This window comes from Mesoplodon bidens, assembly GCF_964165515.1.
Source record: "Mesoplodon bidens genome assembly, chromosome: 7".
NCBI classification, from domain to species: Eukaryota; Metazoa; Chordata; class Mammalia; order Artiodactyla; family Ziphiidae; genus Mesoplodon; species Mesoplodon bidens.
In genome coordinates, this window is record NC_138164.1 from 78,749,446 (window position 1) to 78,768,696 (window position 19,251).

Genomic DNA, 19,251 nt, shown 5'->3' on the forward strand with positions numbered 1-19,251 from the left:
TTTCTTTCATCAGTGTCTTATAGTTTTCTGCATCCAGGTCTTTTGTTTCCTTAGGTAGGTTTATTCCTAGGTTTTTTGTTTTTTTTTTTTTCTTTTTAAGAGACGGGGTCTCGCTATGTTGCCCAGGCTGGAGTGCAGTGGCTATTCACAGGCGATCCCACTACTGATCAGCACGGGAGTTTTGACCTGCTCCGTTTCCGACCTGGGCCGGTTCACCCCTCCTTAGGCAACCTGGTGGTCCCCCGCTCCCGGGAGGTCACCATATTGATGCCGAACTTAGTGCGGACACCCGATCGGCATAGCGCACTACAGCCCAGAACTCCAGGGCTCAAGCGATCCTCCTGCCTCAGCCTCCCGAGTAGCTGGGACTACAGGCGCGCGCCACCGCGCCCGGCTATTCCTAGGTATTTTATTCCTTTTGTTGCAGTGGTAAATGGGAGTGTTTCTTTAACTTCTATTTCAGAGTTTTCATCATTAGTGTATAGGAATGAAAGAGATTTCTGTGCATTAATTTTGTACCCTGCTACTTTACCAAATTCATTGATTAGCTCTAGTAGTTTTCTGGTAGCATCTTTACGATTCTCTATGTATAGTATCATGTCATCTGCAAACAGTGACAGTTTTACTTCTTCTCTTCTGATTTGGATTCCTTTTATTTATTTTCTTCTCTGATTGCTGTGGCTAAAACTTCCAAAACTATGTTGAATATTATTGGTGAGAGTGGGCAAACTTGTCTTGTTCCTGATCTTAGAGGAAATGGTTTCAGTTTCCTGAAACCATGGTTTCACCATTGAGAACGATGTTGGCTGTGGCTTTGTCATATATGGCCTTTATTATGTTGAGATAGGTTTCTTCTATGGCTACTTTCTTGAGAGTTTTTAGCATAAGTGGGTGTTTTATTTTGTCAAAAGCTTTTTCTGCATATATTGAGATGATCATATGGTTTTTATCCTTCAATTTGTTAATATGGTGTATCACATTGATTGATTTGTGTATATTGAAGTATCCTTGCATTCCTGGGATAAACCCCACGTGATCATGGTGTATGACCCTTTTAATGTGCTGTTGGATTCTGTTCGCTAGTATTTTGTTGAGGATTCTTGCATCTATGTTCATCAGAAATATTGGCCCATAATTTCTTTTGTTGTGGCATCTTTCTCTGGTTTTGGTATCAGGGTGATGGTGGCCTTGTAGAATGAGTTTGGGAGTGTTCCTCCCTCTGCTATATTTTGGAAGAGTTTGAGAAGGATAGGTGCTAGCTCTTCTCTAAATGTTTGATAGAATTCACCTGTGAAGCCATCTGGTCCTGGGCTTTTGTTTGTTGGAAGATTTTTAATCACAGTTTCAATTTCAATGCTTGTGATTGGTCTGTTTATATTTTCTATTTCTTCCTGGTTCAGTCTCAGAAGGTTGTACTTTTCTAAGAATTTGTCCATTTCTTCCAGGTTTTCCATTGTATTGGCATATAGTTGCTTGTAGTAATCTCTCATGATCCTTTGCATTTCTGCAGTGTCAGTTGTTACTTCTCCTTTTTCATTTCTAATTCTATTGATTTGAGTCTTCTCCCTTTTTTTTCTTGTTGAGTCCGTTTTATTTATCTTGTCAAAGAACCAGCTCTTAGTTTTATTGATCTTTTCTATCATTTCCTTCATTTCTTTTTCATTTATTTCTGATCTGATCTTTATAATTTCTTTCCTTCTGCTAACTTTGGGTGTTTTTTGTTCTTCTCTATTGCTTTAGGTGTAAGGTTAGGTTGTTTGAGATTTTTCTTGTTTCCTGAGGTAGGATTGTATTCCTATAAACTTCCCTCTTAGAACTGTTTTTGCTGCATTGCATAGGTTTTGGATCATTGTGTTTTGTCATTTGTTTCTAGGTATTTTTTGATTTCCTCTTTGATTTCTTCAGTGATCTCTTGGTTACTTGGTAGTGTATTGTTTAGCCTCCATGTGTTTGTATTTTTTACAGTTTTTTTTTCCTGTAATTGATATCTAGTCTCATAGCATTGTGGTCAGAAAAGATACTTGATATGATTTCAATTTTCTTAAATTTACCAAGGCTTGATTTGTGACCCAAGATGTGGTGTATCCTGGAGAATGTTTCATGTGCACTTGAGATGAAAGTGTATTCTGTTGATTTTGGATGGAATGTCCTATAAATATCAATTAAGTCCATCTTGTTTAATGTGTCATTTAAAGCTTGTGTTTCCTTATTTATTTTCATTTTGGATGATCTGTCCATTGGTAAAAGTGGGGTGTTAAAGTTCCCTACTGTGATTGTGTTACTGGCAATTTCCCCTTTTATGGCTGTTAGTATTTGCCTTATGTATTGAGGTGCTCCTATGTTGGGTGCATAAATATTTACAGTTGTTATATCTTCTTGTTGGACTGATCCCTTGATCATTACGTAAGTGTCCTTCTTTGTCTCTTGTAATAGTCTTTATTTTAAAGTCTATTTTGTCTGATATGAGAATTGCTACTCCAGCTTTGATTTCCATTTGCATGGAATATCTTTTTCCATCCCCTCACTTTCAGTCTGTATGTGTCCCTAGGTCTGAAGTGGGTCTCTTGTAGACATCATATGTACAGGTCTTGTATTTGTATCCATTTAGTCAGTCTATGTCTTTTGGTTGGAGCATTTAATCCATTTACATTTAATGTAATTATCAATATGTATGTTCCTGTTACCATTTTCTGAATTGTTTTGGGTTTGTTTTTGTAGGTCTTCTCCTTCTCTTGTGTTTCCTGCCTAGAGAAGTTTGTTGTAAAGCTGGTTTGCTGGTGCTGAATTCTCTTAACTTTTGCTCATCTGTAAAGGTTTTAATTTCTCTGTCGAATCTGAATGAGACCCTTACTGAGTAGAGTAATCTTGGTTGTAGTTTTTCCCTTTCATCACTTTAAATATGTCCTGCCACTCCCTGCTGGCTTGCAGTTTCTGCTGAAAAGTCAGCTGTTAACCTTATGGGGATTCCCATGTATGTTATCTGTTGCTTTTCCCTTGCTGCTTTCAATATTTTTTCTTTGTATTTAATTTTTGATAGTTTGATTAATATGTTTCTCGGCATGCTTCTCTTTGGGTTTACCCTGTATGGTACCCTCTGTTCTTCCTGGACTTGATTCACTATTTCCTTTCCAATGTTATGGAAGTTTTCGATGATAATCTCTTCAAATATTTTCTCAGACCCTTTCTTTTTCTCTTCTTCTTCTGGAACCCCTATAATTCGAATGTTGGTGCATTTAATGTTGTCCCAGAGGCAGTGAGACTGTCCTCAGTTCTTTTCATTCTTTTTTCTTTATTCTGCTCCCTGGTAATTATTTCCACCATTTTATCTTCCAGCTAACTTATCCGTTCTTCTGCCTCAGTTCTTCTGCTATTGATTCCTTCTAGAGTATTTTAAATTTCAGTTATTGTGTTGTTCATCACTGTTTGCTCTTTAGTTCTTCTAGATCCTTGTGAAATGTTTCTTATATTTTCTCCATTCTGTTTCTGAGATTTTGGATCATCTTTACTATCATTACTCTGAATTCTTTTTCAGGTAGCTTGCCTATTTCATCTTCATTTATTTGGTCTCCTGATATGACAGACTGCCAGTGAACTTGCTTAGATTTTTCTGTCTGTGTATGTTTTTAGGTATTTCATCTTATTTGAACAAGAACTTAAGGCAGCTTCACAAGATTAATTCGAAGGAGGGGATATAGATAAGAAAAAAGAAAATAAAAATAAGAATATAAAATGAAGCCAGGAATCGTACTAATCCAAAACTCTATAGCCTGTCGGAATGCTAGCATTTGTCTGACAGCCTTTGGATTCTATTCTGAGGGTAAGCGTAAAACCTACCCTTATCTCAAAGTGTATCTGTCCTGGTAGTTCTTCTGTCCTCCTGATAAGGTTGAAGTCAAGAAGTATATTCACCCTATTCTCCAGTGAAGGAGGCACAGTTCTTGAGGCAGTAGCCTATGTTCCCTTTTTGCCTGGCAAAGAAATAAAGCCACTTTCTTTCTCCTCCATTAAAAAAAAAAAAAAAGAGGTATATTCACATTTTGCTTGGTTGTAGCTCTCCTCTTAAAACCTTCATATTTTTCCTAAGTTGAAGGGGAGTTAGTAAACAAACTGGATTACTAGTATTCTTTGTATTTCTTTTCTGTCAGTCTTTCTGTCTTTCCTGATATAACAGGACAGCTAGGAATCAGACGAGTGCCTTCCTACAACCTATCTCCTCTTGTGTCTTTACGTTTGTTTTCTTTCTATCTGTACAAGGTATATTCTATACAAAACAGAGATGAAATATAAGTTTTTTGGCTTAAAATTTGTTTTCAGTTTTTACAGAAAATCTTATAGCCAGAACTTGGTCCCTTTGTGATTGGTAAAAAATAGATTTTACTACATTTCCATACATTGAATCTATATATATTCATGAATATGCAGTCATTAGTCTAGGTAGGGGGATTTTCCAGTCAATTTGGTTTCTGTTCTCATGTACATAAAAGATCTGGTATGGAATATCTATTTAGGATATTTAGGGCTAAATTTAGGATGACTTCGTGTTTTTAGAAAGTCTGATTCTACAAGACTTAAACTAATGGCTGACACTATTGTCAGAGAAGGTTTTTTTTGGCTGCACTGAGTGGCACGTGGGATCTTAGTTCCCTGAACAGGGATTGAACCTGTGCCCCCCGCAGTGGGAGTGCAGAGTCCTAACCACTGGACAGCCCAGGAAAGTCCCCTTAGAGAAGTTTTGTATAAGAACTTTTTATCCTTAAATGTACATTGCTCCTAGATTTGTAACTTTGAGACAAGTTTGCTTTTTTACCTTTTTGATTGAGTTATGACATATCTAAAGTACACTAATCTTTTTAAAATTTATTTATTTACTTTTAAAAATTTTTTTGACTGCACTGGATCTTCATTGCTGCATGAGGGCTTTCTCTAGTTGAGGCGAGTGGGAGCTACTCTTCATTGCAGTGTTCGGGCTTCTCATTGCTGTGGCTTCTCTTGTTGCGGAGCATGGGCTTGAGGCATGCAGGCTTCAGTAGTTGTGGCACATGGGCTCAGTTGCTCTGAGACATGTGGGATCTTCCCAGACTAGAGCTCGAACCCATGTCCCCTGCATTTGGCAGGTGGATTCTTAACCACTGTGCCACCAGGGAGGCCCAAATACACTGATCAAGTGTATAGCTTGATGAATTTTAACGTTTACACCCATAACACACCCAGATTAAGATATTAAATATTTCCAGCATCCCAGAAGACTCCTTGCACTTTCTCAGTCAATATCCCTACCCCAAGAGGTGACCACTGTTCTGACCTGTTAGAACCGTAGATTAGCTGCCTGTCTTTGTGGGGTTTTTTTGTTCTTTTTTTGGTGGTACACGGGCCTCTCACTGTCACGGCCTCTCCCGTTGCGGAGCACAGGCTCCAGATGTGCAGGCCCAGCGGCCATGACTCACGGGCCCAGCCACTCTGCGGCATGTGGGATCCTCCCGGACCGGGGCACAAACCCGCGTCCCCTGAATCGACAGGCGGACTCTCAACCACTGCGCCACCAGGGAAGCCCGCTGCCTGTCTTTGAAATACATATGAGTCGTATAACACATACTTTCATGTCTTACTTCTTTTGCTCAACATTTTTTCTGTAAGCATTAATGAAGGTGTTGCATGTAATTGCTTACTTTCTAGCAGTTTAAATATTTACATTTCAATACTTGGAATCCTCTCCCTAAAAGAAACGTAGTCCTCACCTGAGCGCAGTGTTTATCTTCAGTGGTTTCTAATCGCTACAGTTTACAGTGTTATTTATGGAAGTATTTATGTACCTTAATATATGTATCTTGTGATTAATTATGTGTTCAGTTTCTGATTGTAGTCATTAATAAGACCATTTCCCCCTCCTTTTGTTTGTTTGTTTGTTTGGCTGCGCTGCACAGCATGTGGGGAGCACCCCCTGCAGTGGAAGTGCTGAGTCTTAACTGCTGGACCACCAAGGAAGTCCCTTATCCCCCTCCTTTAAAGTTACACAAGTTTAGGGACTTCCCTGGCGGTCCAGCAGTTAAGACTCCATGCTTCCACTGCAGGGGGTGTGGGTTCCATCCCTGGTCAGGGAACTAAGATTCCACATGCCATGTAGCGCATCTAAAAAATTAAAATTAAAAAAATAGTAACTTACACAAGTTTAGTTTGGAAGTATGACACAAAAAAACAGTTGAGGGAAGACTTGATATGTGATGGCAAATTTCTACCTAATGTTTAACCCTTTTCCTTGTCTTTATTAGTTCTGCAGAAGGGGCTAGCGGATAACTTTGCTGATGTCCAGGTCTCTGTAGTTGATTGCCCTAATTTGACCAAGGAGCCATTTACCTTTCCCGTAAAAGGTAAGCAATATCTCCAAAGGATATTGCCCCAACTTTTAGATTAAATTGTGTTTAATTTCTGTGTTTTCTAATATTGGTCAAATTTCATTTTATACCCTTGTAGAAAAATATGGTGTTTTATGTACTTTTGTAACTTTCATAGGTTATATAATAGATATTCAATAGGCTAGAATCCTGAATATCACAGGAGAGTTTTGTTTTTAATCATTCAAGTGACTGTTATGGAAACTTACTGTAATTTTTATTTATTTATTTATTTATTTATTATTCATTCATTCATTCAAGACCAGAAGGGATCTCAAAAGCCTTGTATTTATTTGAATCATCTTTAAATACTAATATCCCTTCAACAAATTTGTCAAGTGATTATCCAGCCAGTGTTTAAAGTGAGAAGGGAAATGAATATTGATGCTGAAAGCCTCTGTGCAGCACTGCCGAATTGAATCTCAGAGACGAGAGTTTTGGGTGAAGTAGAAAAAAATACTTTTATTGCTTTGCCAGGCAAAGGGGGCCACAGAGGCCTAATGCCCTCAAAACTGTCCCAAACTCAGTGGGGGGGGGGAGTCTTACAGTCAAAGGGAGGGGCTTCTCAAAAGGATCAGAGTGCTTGCAAGGCCTGCATTCCTTCAGTCTAAGGATCATCTCAGGTGGTCCCGTAATCTATGGTTCTCTAGGTTATTGAGCTGTAACCTTCTCTCTGGAATGAAGAATATTTCATCAAGTAGTTAACATCTTCCATGTGGTGGGGGTTTTAGTTCTGCAGAAGAGCTCAAAGATATAATTATGTATATCCGGTGAGGAGGAACCAGGACCCTGCCCCAAGGCTACACTATTGTTTCTTGACTGCTCCTCCCTTGTCTCTTCATCCCCCTCCCTTCCCTGATTAGCAACTGTTTGAACCTGCCCTTTGGAACTCAGGGAAGGTCACAGAAGCTGAATGAACCCTATTTCCTACCAACAAAAAACAGGGGACACGAAAAGACTTTTGTTCCCAGGAGCCCCACAGGGTCCTGCTCGGTTTCTTTTTTTTTTTTAATTTTATTTATTTTTTTATACAGCAGGTTCTTATTAGTTATCCATTTTATACATATTAGTGTATATATGTCAATCCCAAACTCCCAATTCATCACACCACCACCACCACCGCACCCCCCCCCGCACCCCCCCCCCGCCACTTTCCCCTCCTTGGTGTCCATACGTTTGTGCTCTACATCTGTGTCTCTATTTCTGCCCTGCAAACCAGTTCATCTGTACCATTCAGTTTCAATATTAAGTAAATATAATTTGTCAGACAGTATGATGGATATCTATATTTGATGTCTTAATTTTTATAATAACACTGCAAGGTAAGTACTAGCCCCAGTTTATAGATGAGAAAACTGAAGCTGAAGAGAGGCTAAGTAATCTCAGTGTGAATCATAATCAGGATTCAAATCCAGATCTGTCTGCTTCCAAAGTCCAACATTCTCTCATTATACCCTACTGTGATGAGGAATTTGGAGAGAAACAGTCACACTTACTCACGCTTTTATTATGTAGTTGACATCTTTGTTAAAAAGCAGTTTTACGTAGAAATCCTGGACTCTAGTTCTTTCTCTGCCACTTAAGGTTTCACTACCTTGGGTAAGCCAATTAATGTATCTGGGCTTCAGATACATTAAAATGGGGGTGGGAGGGAGTGGGATTTGGGTTAAATGTTCTTTTTGGGTCTTTCTAGTTCAAACAGTCTTTGATTTTAAGTAGACCTGTAAATTCTAGAAGTTTTATGTACCAGATGGCAATTTCTCTTCACACCTTAAAAGCATTTATCATAATACGTTTTTTTTTTTTTTTTATGTTTTGGTTTTTTGGCCCCGAGGCATGTGGGCTCTTAGCTCCCCCACCAGGGATTGAACCCGCACCCCATGCATTGGAAGGCGAAGTCTTAACCACTGGACTGCCAGGGAAGTCCCTATCATAATACTTTTTTATAGCTCTGTTTCTTCCGATTATAAGGGTAATATATTTTACCCCAAAATAAATAATTGATTAAATAATTAAAATAAAAACCAGAAAACACAGAAGAGTACAAGGAAAAATAGTTAATCTTAATTTTGTCACCCAAAGGGTTGGTTTGAAAAAGAGTTTTCTAGGTTCTTGTCAATAATTTGTGAGTCTTTAAATTACATACTAAGAAAGCCAGATATGTATGCATATGTTACATATATGATCTTTCATAAATATATTTAGGTACTTTCTACATGAACTGGTCTTGTCACTAGTGATCTTGGTGTGTTTACTAGTATTATTTCGTCGTTTTACCCGAAAACCAGGTTCACCTCTTGGTGGGTGTCGAGCCAATAGACACAACCAAAGCACTAGAGAAGGAAGGATTTATTGTCACTTGCAGCAAGTAAGGAGAACACTGGGGGATCTTTCCCAAAGCAGTGTCCGCCCAACAGCAAAATTGGGAAGTTTTAAGCTAAGAGTACATGCATATTCATGACGGGGCTTGAGCAGAGGAGAATTCTGCATAGAATTGGGGCAAAGGTCTACAGAGTCCAAGCTTTAGTTGATTGAAGTCTGGAGGGTCAACATCCATCATTCCATCCTCCACCTGGGTGGGGGCCTTAGTTCCTGCAGAACTCCATGATTTATTATTATCTATATCCCTTGAGGAGGAAGTAGGACTCTGCTTTATCACTGCACTATTGTTTCACTGCCTTTTTTCTGTTCCTGCATTCCTTTGTTCCCTTAATGTCATTAATTGCTGAGACCTGTTCAAGGGCAAGCATTGTGGCCAGGCTTAGATCACAAAATGGCTTAGGCCAAAATGAGTTCTCTTATGTCAAGAAAACCATTCCTGGTTCTCTTTCTCCAGGGACTCCTACCCTATCTGCTTACAGTCTCTCTACACATTTCATATTGGTTGGCCACTGCTGCCTGATATTATTTCTCCTCTTGGTTCTCCTCTCTCCTTGGTTCTTTGCCTCTTCTTCCTTGGTGCCTTTCCTTCCTCCATGATGTTCTTTCTTTCTCATTTTTACTGGCTCCTTTCTCTTTCTGGCAGGCTCTTAAATTTTCATCTTTCCAGAATTCTTTCCTCATCCTCTTATTCTGTCCAATCTCTATGGCTTTTCCATCTACTCCTGTGGTTTTAATTCTGCTTGGATACAACAACTTTAAAATCTGTATATCTCACCTAGCTTTCTCTTTTTCTTAGCTATAGGTCAATAATTCCAATTCATTCCTTCACCGTAGTTGCCTATTCTCCTTTCTTTGTTCTTTTTCTTAATTTCCTCATCTGTTTTTAGCTCATTACTTGTCTTTTCTCTGGACTACTAAAATAGTCCTTCTAATGGCTTCTGTAAACTTTAATGTTACTATCATTTATGAGTCTTATAAGTGAGTAATTTCTGCTGATCCCATGGAAAACATTTCCGAAATCCCTAATTATAAATGGAACCTCACAGAATTCTGTACATGTGTCCTCTGCATAGCTGAATTGAACAATATATCTACATTTATTATGGAATGATGTTAGTATGAAATTTATAAGACTACTTTTTCTCAGATAAAAGGTAATGATTTTCCACTCTACATTAACAACAACAACAAAAAAATGTGCCTTTTCCCAAACAGTGTCTAGCTTTACCTGTGACGTTTAATTAAAAATGTAAGTAGAGAGTTCCTAGCATCTGAAGTTACCGAAAATTACTTGTCATTTTTATAAACAACCTTGGAACAAACAACTCTAACAAGAGGACTTCTCGATATGGATTTTTAAAAGAAGTAATATTTTACCAAAATATTTTAAATTAAAATATAATTTTAGCTAAAACCCTCCCTCCCCCAAAAGAAAGATTTTTAAAGGAATAAGTCATTATAGACTAATTCTAGAAACCTCATCCAATCCAAACATTGACTCCAGTTCTAGCCCTTGCCCCATCATCAACTTTCTTTTTTTTATATTATTAATTTTTACTGGAGTATAGTTGCTTTACAATGTTGTGTATCATCAATTTTCGATTGCCTTTATGCTACTAACTATATCAAGTCATGCTTGGTTATGACAGTATTAGAAACACAGGAAGTTAGAATAGGACAGGGATCCTAGCTACTTACATTTTCCAACCCCTGCTATTTGTAAAACTATGAACTGAAAAGTTATATACTCTTAATAAATTAGTGTCTTCTGGCATTTTATACTTAAATTTAGATGTTTGCCTATTTTTAAGATGGCTTGCTTTATTTATTTTTTTTAGGTATCTGTGGGAAAACTAGAATTGCAGAAGTAGGAGGTGTGCCTTACTTATTGCCTCTTATAAATAAAAAAAAAGTAAGTTTCCTTTACTTTTCACATTCACATGAAGATTATGAAAATTGGGTTAATTCCTATTTTTATTATTAGAAGGTCCATTGACCAATGTGACAAGGAAATATTAATGGATGTAGTAATAAAAAGTAAACCTGGGAATTTATATAAGTAAGATTTAAATAATATGCCTTTCCTCTTGTATAGGTTTATGATCTAAATAAAATCGCAAAAGAAATCCAGCTTCCTGGAGCTTTTGTTCTTGGAGCAGGAGCAGGCCCATTTCAGACTCTTGGATTCAATTCTGAGGTCAGCATATACATAATTATTTTATTTTGTTGATTTGACACTTAGTTTGCCTTTTTCCTTTTATTGCCCTATCAGAAATCCTGTCTTCTGAATGAATGTAAGTGGTTGATGTCATACCTCTCTACAGATTTGTTACTGTTTGATACAGATTTGGAGTATAGCACATGCTCCAATTATTCCAACTGAAATGGAGCACTCATCTCTAATTTAGATTTTCTTATGGCACACACTCAGTATTCGAGGAGTCCATCGAAGGTCCTACTGTGATTTGCTGAGGACTCTGGACTGTGAAAGATTTCAATCCTTACACGTCAGAGGATTCCTAACTTCTCTATGATCTTTGCTGGTATAAGGGCAGCTTTCACTCAGAAGATGAATGAAATATTTAATGATCTAATCAACTCCCTCTTTCAGACCAAATTGCAGGGACCTACCCCAGTAGTATGATTATTATTTACAAAAGGTAATATCTATCACTATGTATGTTAACACATTTCCAACATAAAAACATCACTGTTTCTTCACATCTCACGAGGAGAAGCATGAATAACCTGCTGAGTCTGCCCATTCTCTCACAGCCTCTTACAGGTGTGACTGTTAGTCAATAATCATACAAGTCCTTTTATAGAAACATTAATATAATTTGCCTAGTGTTCAAGACAGAAAAAGTTTAAAATTTAAGTGAGAAATTTTAGGGACGTCTCTGGCGGTCCAGTGGTTAGGACACGGCACAGCACTTTCACTGCCAAGGGCCCGGGTTTGATCCCTGGTCAGGGAACTAAGTAAGTAAGTAGGTAAGTAGGTAGGTAAGTAAGTAATAAAATGAGAAATTTTGATGCAAATGTCACAATCTTATAGAAACACTATAATACTGTAAACATTTTCTAAAATTTTTTTCAGTTTTTTTGATATTTATAAATCTTTAACATTTTGAATCTAACATTAAATATTTTATTTTTCATGCTTTATTATTAGATCTTGAAATAAAATGTCTTAAAGTCTAGGATAAAATATTTTGTTACATTATTCAAGATCTTCTCTTTGCATAGAGATACTAGGCTTGACTAATTACCTTATTTACTTTTCTTTTCAGTTTATGCCAGTTGTTCAAACAGAAAGTGAACACAAACCTCCTGTGAATGGAAGTTACTTTGCTCATGTTAACTCTGCAGATGGAGGGTGCCTACTTGAGAAATACAGTGAGAAATATCATGATTTTGGGTTTGCATTACTGGCTAATCTTTTTGCCAGTGAAGGCCAACCTGGAAAGGTGATTTTGTTCTAAAAATGCAGTATTCTCCAAGAGTTCTCAGATAGCTAAAAATTTGAATGCTTATTGCTACTACTGTAGTTTTCTTAAGAAAATCCAAAGCTACCTAAGTCCCAAACCTCCTTAAATAACCCAGTTATGAAAGATTCAGAAAGTACTACAGGCAGAGTGAGGGTCTCATTTAAAACTAAGGTTAAGAATACTTTGGGCTTCCCTGGTGGCGCAGTGGTTAAGAACCCACCTGCCAATGCAGAGGACATGGGTTCCAGCCCTGGTCTGGGAAGATTCCACATGCCACGGAACAACTAAGCCCATGTGCCACAACTACTAAAGCCAGCATGCCTAGAGCCCACGCTCTGCAACAAGGAAGTGATCGCAATGAGAAGGCCTAGCACCGCAACGAAGAGTAGCCTCCACTCTCCTCAACTAGAGGAAGCCCGCACGCAGCAACAAAGACACACACAAACAAAAATTTAAAAAAGAAAAAAATAATAATACTTAGTAAGCAATAGCCTTTTTTCCAAGGAACTAAAATAGGGTGTTCCTGTGGGGAGTGAGTTAGTCAAATAGATGAACCATGCAGCTGAAGTAGATAATGTCTACCTATATAGTTAGTATATACGTAACTTACTCATTTCTGATTGATCAGACATTGATTGAGATAGAAATGATGGGAGCAAAAAATTATAGAAGAGGTGAGGAAAATTAATGCCTCACTTCATATTTACTTCCTGTTAGTACAAAAAAAAAGATGATTTCATGTTCCAAAATTGTAATGATGGTCGCACAACTCTATACATATACTGAAACCCATTGAATTGTATACTTTAAATAGGTGGATTGTATGGTATGTGAATTATATCCCCAATGAAGCTGTTATTTTTTTTTTAAGATGATTTCAGTCTTAGCTGTTGTGAGAACTCCCAGATCTAGTAGAGATAACTACTTTAGCCACTTTGGGAAATGAGATAGTGAAGCAAAAATACCTAATAAAGTGGAGGTAACAGAAGTCCAGATTTTTAAAGGAAATGAGAAAACATAATCATTTCTCCTCCCTCCAGTTATCAGAAGTTAATCCCTTTAAACCAAAGAATTCTGTCTTTTACCACCTTGACATATAATAAAAATCTCTAGAGTTCAGTGTAGAATTTGGCTATAAATTTATAAAATTTAGCTATAACTCTCTCTCAATCCAAGAAAGCACGAATACGACATTGAGTAAATGATACATAATTCATATATATATATATATAATACTATATATATTATTAAGACTTAGAGGATTGAGACACTTCTGCTCATATCTGGGTGCTCGAAGCAAACAAGTGAATATTTGCTTGATGGCACTGAATTATATAATGTTTCACTTGGGTAGTTATTTACATAATATTTTGCAGCTTAGAACAATGGTATGTATATTTATGTCCTCTCTAGGTCATTGAGGTGAAAGCCAAAAGAAGAACTGGAAAACTTAACTTTGTGACTTGTATGAGACAGACTCTTGAAAAACATTATGGAGATAAGCCTGTAGGAATGGGAGGTACTTTCGTGATTCAGAAGGGAAAAGTGAAGACTCATATTATGGTAAGGGCCTGTGTGTGTGTGTGTGTGTGTGCACGTGCACGTGCTTAATATCGTAGGATTTTTTTTAATATACATTGAGAATTTAACCTTTTTAAAAATATTTTTTTTTTATTTTTGGTTGCATTGGGTCTTAGTTGTGGCACACGGGATCTTCGTTGCATCATGTAGGATCTTTAGTTGCGGTATGCTGGCTTCTTAGTGGATTTCTTAGTTGCAGCATGCGAACTCTTAGTTGCAACATGCATACAGGATCTAGTTCCCTGACCAGGGATTGAACTTGGGCCTCCTGCATTGGGAGCACGGAGTCTTACCCACTGGACCACCAAGGAAGACCTGAGAATTTAACTTTTAAAGACACCCTGAACAAATCCTTTTACTGTGATCATATTACTTTCAAATTTAAATGACAAACAATACTGTAAAGCAACTTGTAGGATAATGTCCAGCTGGAGTCCTTTTTTCATATTAATAATATTAGAACTTTCTTCTCAATTTGTTTGTATTAAAGATTGAGATAGATGTTAGTATAACCCTTAGAAACTGATTATTTTCATTGCTAGAATCCCTATATAGACTTTGCTATTAAGATGGTTGTGGTTTTAGGGAAAGATCTCATGAAAATTATAGTCTTATGGGCTAACTATAATTAGTTTATAAGACATTAATGATGGAATACTATATGAAGACAGACCAAGTCATCTAGGACTTTTAAAATAATTTTTGGTAGGTGAGTGAATGAACGAATAAATGAATGAAGTGTAAAAGTGTTATAACTTAATGTCCTTTTTGTTTTAACAATGAAGCCAGTAGAAAATGTATTGTTTTGATGTTTTTTATCCTGATAATTTTAAATGGCAAGCCAGCTGATTCTGCATAGAAAGACACAACATTTGTGAAACTACTTACTTTTCCAATTTACGACAAAATTATAGATCTATTTGTAAATACCAAAGGATTATAGGATTTCTTAAAATTCAAGTAAACAATACTTTATTATTAACTATAGTTACCATGATGTGCATTAGCTCTCTAGAACTTATTCACCTTATAACTGGAAGTTTGTACCCTTTGATCTACATTTCCGCATTTCCCCCACCCCCTCATCCTCTGGCAACCACCATTATACTGTTTCTCTAAATTGGACTTCTTTAGATTCCACATATAAGTGATATCATGCAATATTTGACTGTGACTGGCTTATTTCACTTAGTGTTGTATAATGTCCTCCAAGTTCATCTATATTGTTACAAATGGCAGGATTTCCTCCTTTTTCTAAGCCTGACTAATATATCACAACTAAAAAGATACAGATAACAATTTCTTTATCCATTCATCTGTTGATGGACACTTAGGTTGTTTCCCAATCTTGGCTAATGTGAATAATACCACAGTGAACATAGGAGTGCAGATATCTCTTCAACGTAGTGATTTCATTTCCTTTGGATATATACCCAGCAGTAGAATTGCTGGATCATATGGTGGTTTTATTTTTAATTTTTTGAGGAACCTCCGTAATGGTCTTGCCGGTTTACATTCCCACTAGCGGTGTACAAGCGTTCTCTTTTCTCCACATCCTCACCAACACTTTTCATCTCTTGTCTTTCTGCGAACAGCCATCTGCACTAGAGTGAGTGATATCTCATGGCTTCGATTTTCATTTACCTGATGAATAGTGATGTTGAGTACTTTTTCATATACCTGTTGGCCATTTGTATGTCTTCTTTGGAAAAATGTCTAATTCAGTCCTTTGATCATTTTTTAATTGGGCTTTTGTTTTTTTTGCTATTGAATTCCTTATATATTTTGGATATTAACCCCTTATCAGATATATAGTTTGCAAATATTTTCTCTCATTCCATAGGCTGCCTTTTTCATTTTGTTGACTGTTTCCTTTGCTATGCAGAAGCTTTTTAGTTTGATGTAGTCCCACCTGTTTATTTTTCCTTTTATTACCTGTACTTTTGATGTCATATCCATAAATTCAAATCCAATGTCATGAAACTTCCCTCCTATGTTTTCTTCTAAGAGTCTTTGCAGTTTTAGCTCTTATACTTAGGTGTCTGATCCATTTTTAGTTAATTTTTGTATATGATATAAACTAAGGGTCTAACTTTATTTTTTTACATGTGGATATCCAGTTTTCCCAGCACTATTTGTTAAAAAGACAGCCCTTTCTCCATTGAATGGTCATGGCATCCTTGTCAGAAACCATTTGACCATATATGCAAGGGTTTACTTCTGGGATCTCTATTCTATTCCATTGATCTGTATGCCTGTCGTTATGCTAGTATCACACTATTTCGATTACTATAGCTTTGTAGCAAGCCTGATATCAATAAGTGTGAGACCTCCAACTTTCTTCTTCTTTTTCAAGATTGTTTTGGCTGTTTGGGGTCCCTTGAGATTCCATATGAATTTTAGGGTGGATTTTTCTATTTCTGCAAAAACGTCATTGGGATTTTGACAGGGAATGCAGTGAATCTTTAGATTGCTTTTGATAGTATTGACATGTTAACAATATTAAGTTGTCCAATCCATGAACACAAGATGTCTTTCCACTTACTGGAGTCTTTTAAAATTCATTTCAGCAATGCTTTGTACTTTTCAGTGTACAAGTCTTTTGCCTCCTTAAGTTTATTCCTAAGTATTTTATTCTGTTTGATGCTTCTACCCCACTTTCAATGCCTTCCTTTTTTTTCATTTACCAGTATCAATAATGACATTTAAGACTGGGATGAGGATATACTCATAGGAAAACTGAGAGACTCCTTTATTTATTTATTCATATCTTTTAGTGTGTACCCATTGATTGGTGGTCCTTTTGAAAACTAGGGTATATAACTTCTCTTGGTGCCAAAAATAGCAATAGAATGTATAAGAAGGCTTAAAGATTTTAACAATGAAATTATATATAAATTTTTAGCTCAATAATATTCGATGTTTACTTGTTTAATGTCCTTTTATTATAGCCAGCAGAATTTTCTTCCTGCCCATTGAACTCTGATGAAGACGTGAATAAATGGTTGTGTTTTTATGAGATGAAGGCTCCTTTGGTTTGTCTGCCAGTTTTTGTCTCCAGAGACCCAGTAAGTCTAATAATGCTTGATTTTTAGAATATTCTTTTAGAATTAAGCACTTTTTGTGTTCTTATTTAAGAACTAGGGTAGTCTGTAGAATTGTCTTGAAAGGTAAGGGAGCAAGTATCTGACCACCCATGATTTAGGCAGAGCAGATTTTACCTTTGGAGAATTGAAGGCACAGGCATTTTAAATAACATCCAAAGTCACATTATTAAATAATAGAATCAGGACAGGATTCAGGTCTCCTATCATCTTATTTGCTGTTCTATATACTGTTCATTATATTCTAATATTCTACCCTAGAAAAATAATATAGACTAATTTAAAGCAAAATACTGACAATATCTTTTGACCCAGTGATTACATGGGATTTATCTAGGAATTTATCATTAAATATATGCTTATGTGCATAAATGACTAGTTAAAAGGGTTATTCATGACAGCATTGCTGTAATAGCAGAAGAACTGGAAATAATCTAATGTCAGTTGGAACGTGGTATGTGCATACAGTAGAATACCATAGATATAAAAGATATAAAAGAATTAGGAAGCTCTTTTATGTTCTGATATACGAAGATCTGAAAGCTATACTGTTAAATGAAGAAGAGCAACATACAGCACAGTAGGTGCAGAGTACTACCATACAAGTAATAAATTTAAAAAACATCCTTTTGGAAGGATATAGAAGAAGCTGCTTACTTTGGTTGCCTTCTAGGAAAGGAAGTGAGGGCAGGAGATGGAAAGATACATTTTACTGAATATATGCTTTTGCACCCTCTGAATTTTGAATCATGTGACTGTGTTAGCTACCAAAAAAAAATAAAATTATTGTAACATAAATTAAAAAGGTCTCCCATCCCCTTAAACAAGTTGTATGCAAAATAATTGGAATACTAACAGATAGCTTCTCTGTTGTCCTAGGGGTTTGATTTGCGGTTGGAGCACACTCACTGTTTTAGTCATCATGGAGAAGGTGGACACTACCATTATGACACCACCCCAGATATAGTGGAATATCTTGGATACTTCTTACCTGCAGAGTTTCTCTATCGCATTGATCAACCAACAGAGACCCATTCATTTGGGCGAGATTAAATCAACTGATACTCGTTTGACTGATTAACTCATTAATTGATCTAATATAAAGCCTAATAGAAATGATCTCACTACTTAATAAGCCCTATTTTTTTCGGCCTTTGAAATGAAAGGTATGTCGACACTGTGCTCTATATTACTTCACAGATCTATCTGAAAGGGATTATTGGGAACAAAGACCCATGATGGAGATGTTCTTCATTCTTTTTATTCTAAAAATCAGTCTTGGGCTTCCCTGATGGCACAGTGGTTGAGAGTCCGCCTGCCGATGCAGGGGACACGGGTTCGTGCCCTGGTCCAGGAAGATCCCACATGCCGCGGAGCAGCTAGGCCCGTGAGCCATGGCCACTGAGCCTGCGCGTCCGGAGCCTGTGCTCCGCAACGGGAGAAGCCACAACAGTGAGAGAGGCCCGCATACCGCAAAAAAAAAAAAAAAAAATTCAGTCTTATGTTTATAATTAAATATAAACAGGATTAAGAATCAAGTGATGATTCCTACTAGCTAATGGCAATAATTTACATTTGTATATTCAGTTTTTCAAGTTGGTCTTACAACTGCTAAGTGGATGTTTCTGGGTATTAGAAAAATCAGTGCTGGAAATGTTGATAGTTGTTAAATCTTTCTACTGAATTTTTAAAATCCATTTTAGAAGTCAAAGTACACATTTTTCATGGAATAAGATGGTCAGAGGGAGCAACTTTACTCCTTTTAGTGATGTTGAACCATACTCTGAAGTTTGCAATTTGTCTTTAACAAATATTAGCAACCAGATGGTTAGCCATGATTCCTCCTTTGTTTGGACTGTCAATTGGAAGCAGTTTGTGCCTTGTTGGTTATTTGTGAGAAGTGAAAAGAAACAACATCAAAATACAACCTCGAAGTGAGTATACTTTAATTTATAAGTGAGTCTATTGCCAAATATGACTACTATCCTTCATGAAATGTAAAATTATAACTTTACCAATTGTAATGATTGAAATTTTCCTCAGTGTTTTTCTATAATAATCATAAGCCAAAAACAACTCTCTAATCTTGTAATGCCAACACTGATTTAGGAGCTTTTTAGTACTAAGCATATAATAAATGGTCAAGAAATATTTTTTGTCTTTGGATGTTAACTATAACATGTCCTGTGAGTATAAATTCCTAAATAATATTTTTTAATAAACACTAGTTTGTACCAAAAGAAATGAATAAAAATTTTACATTCATAATATGATATTGTGTTTCTTTTTAATATCCTACCTCCAGAC

At 36.6% G+C, this 19,251-nt stretch overlaps 1 protein-coding gene across 3 annotated transcripts in view; it reads left to right on the plus strand.

Annotated features, from left to right (window-relative positions):
• Nucleotides 1–19,251, plus strand: part of LOC308620957 (ester hydrolase C11orf54 homolog) — a 27,795-nt gene extending 8,544 nt beyond the window's left edge. For all 3 annotated transcript variants that reach the window (XM_081240884.1, XM_081240886.1, XM_081240885.1), the window contains exons 3-9: nucleotides 6,267–6,365; nucleotides 10,610–10,683; nucleotides 10,867–10,968; nucleotides 12,062–12,238; nucleotides 13,673–13,822; nucleotides 16,792–16,908; nucleotides 17,824–19,251. In XM_081240884.1, coding sequence (XP_081097010.1) covers nucleotides 6,267–6,365; nucleotides 10,610–10,683; nucleotides 10,867–10,968; nucleotides 12,062–12,238; nucleotides 13,673–13,822; nucleotides 16,792–16,908; nucleotides 17,824–17,997 — 893 coding nt within the window. In that variant the 3' untranslated portion in view covers nucleotides 17,998–19,251. The remainder of the gene's footprint in view (nucleotides 1–6,266; nucleotides 6,366–10,609; nucleotides 10,684–10,866; nucleotides 10,969–12,061; nucleotides 12,239–13,672; nucleotides 13,823–16,791; nucleotides 16,909–17,823) is intronic.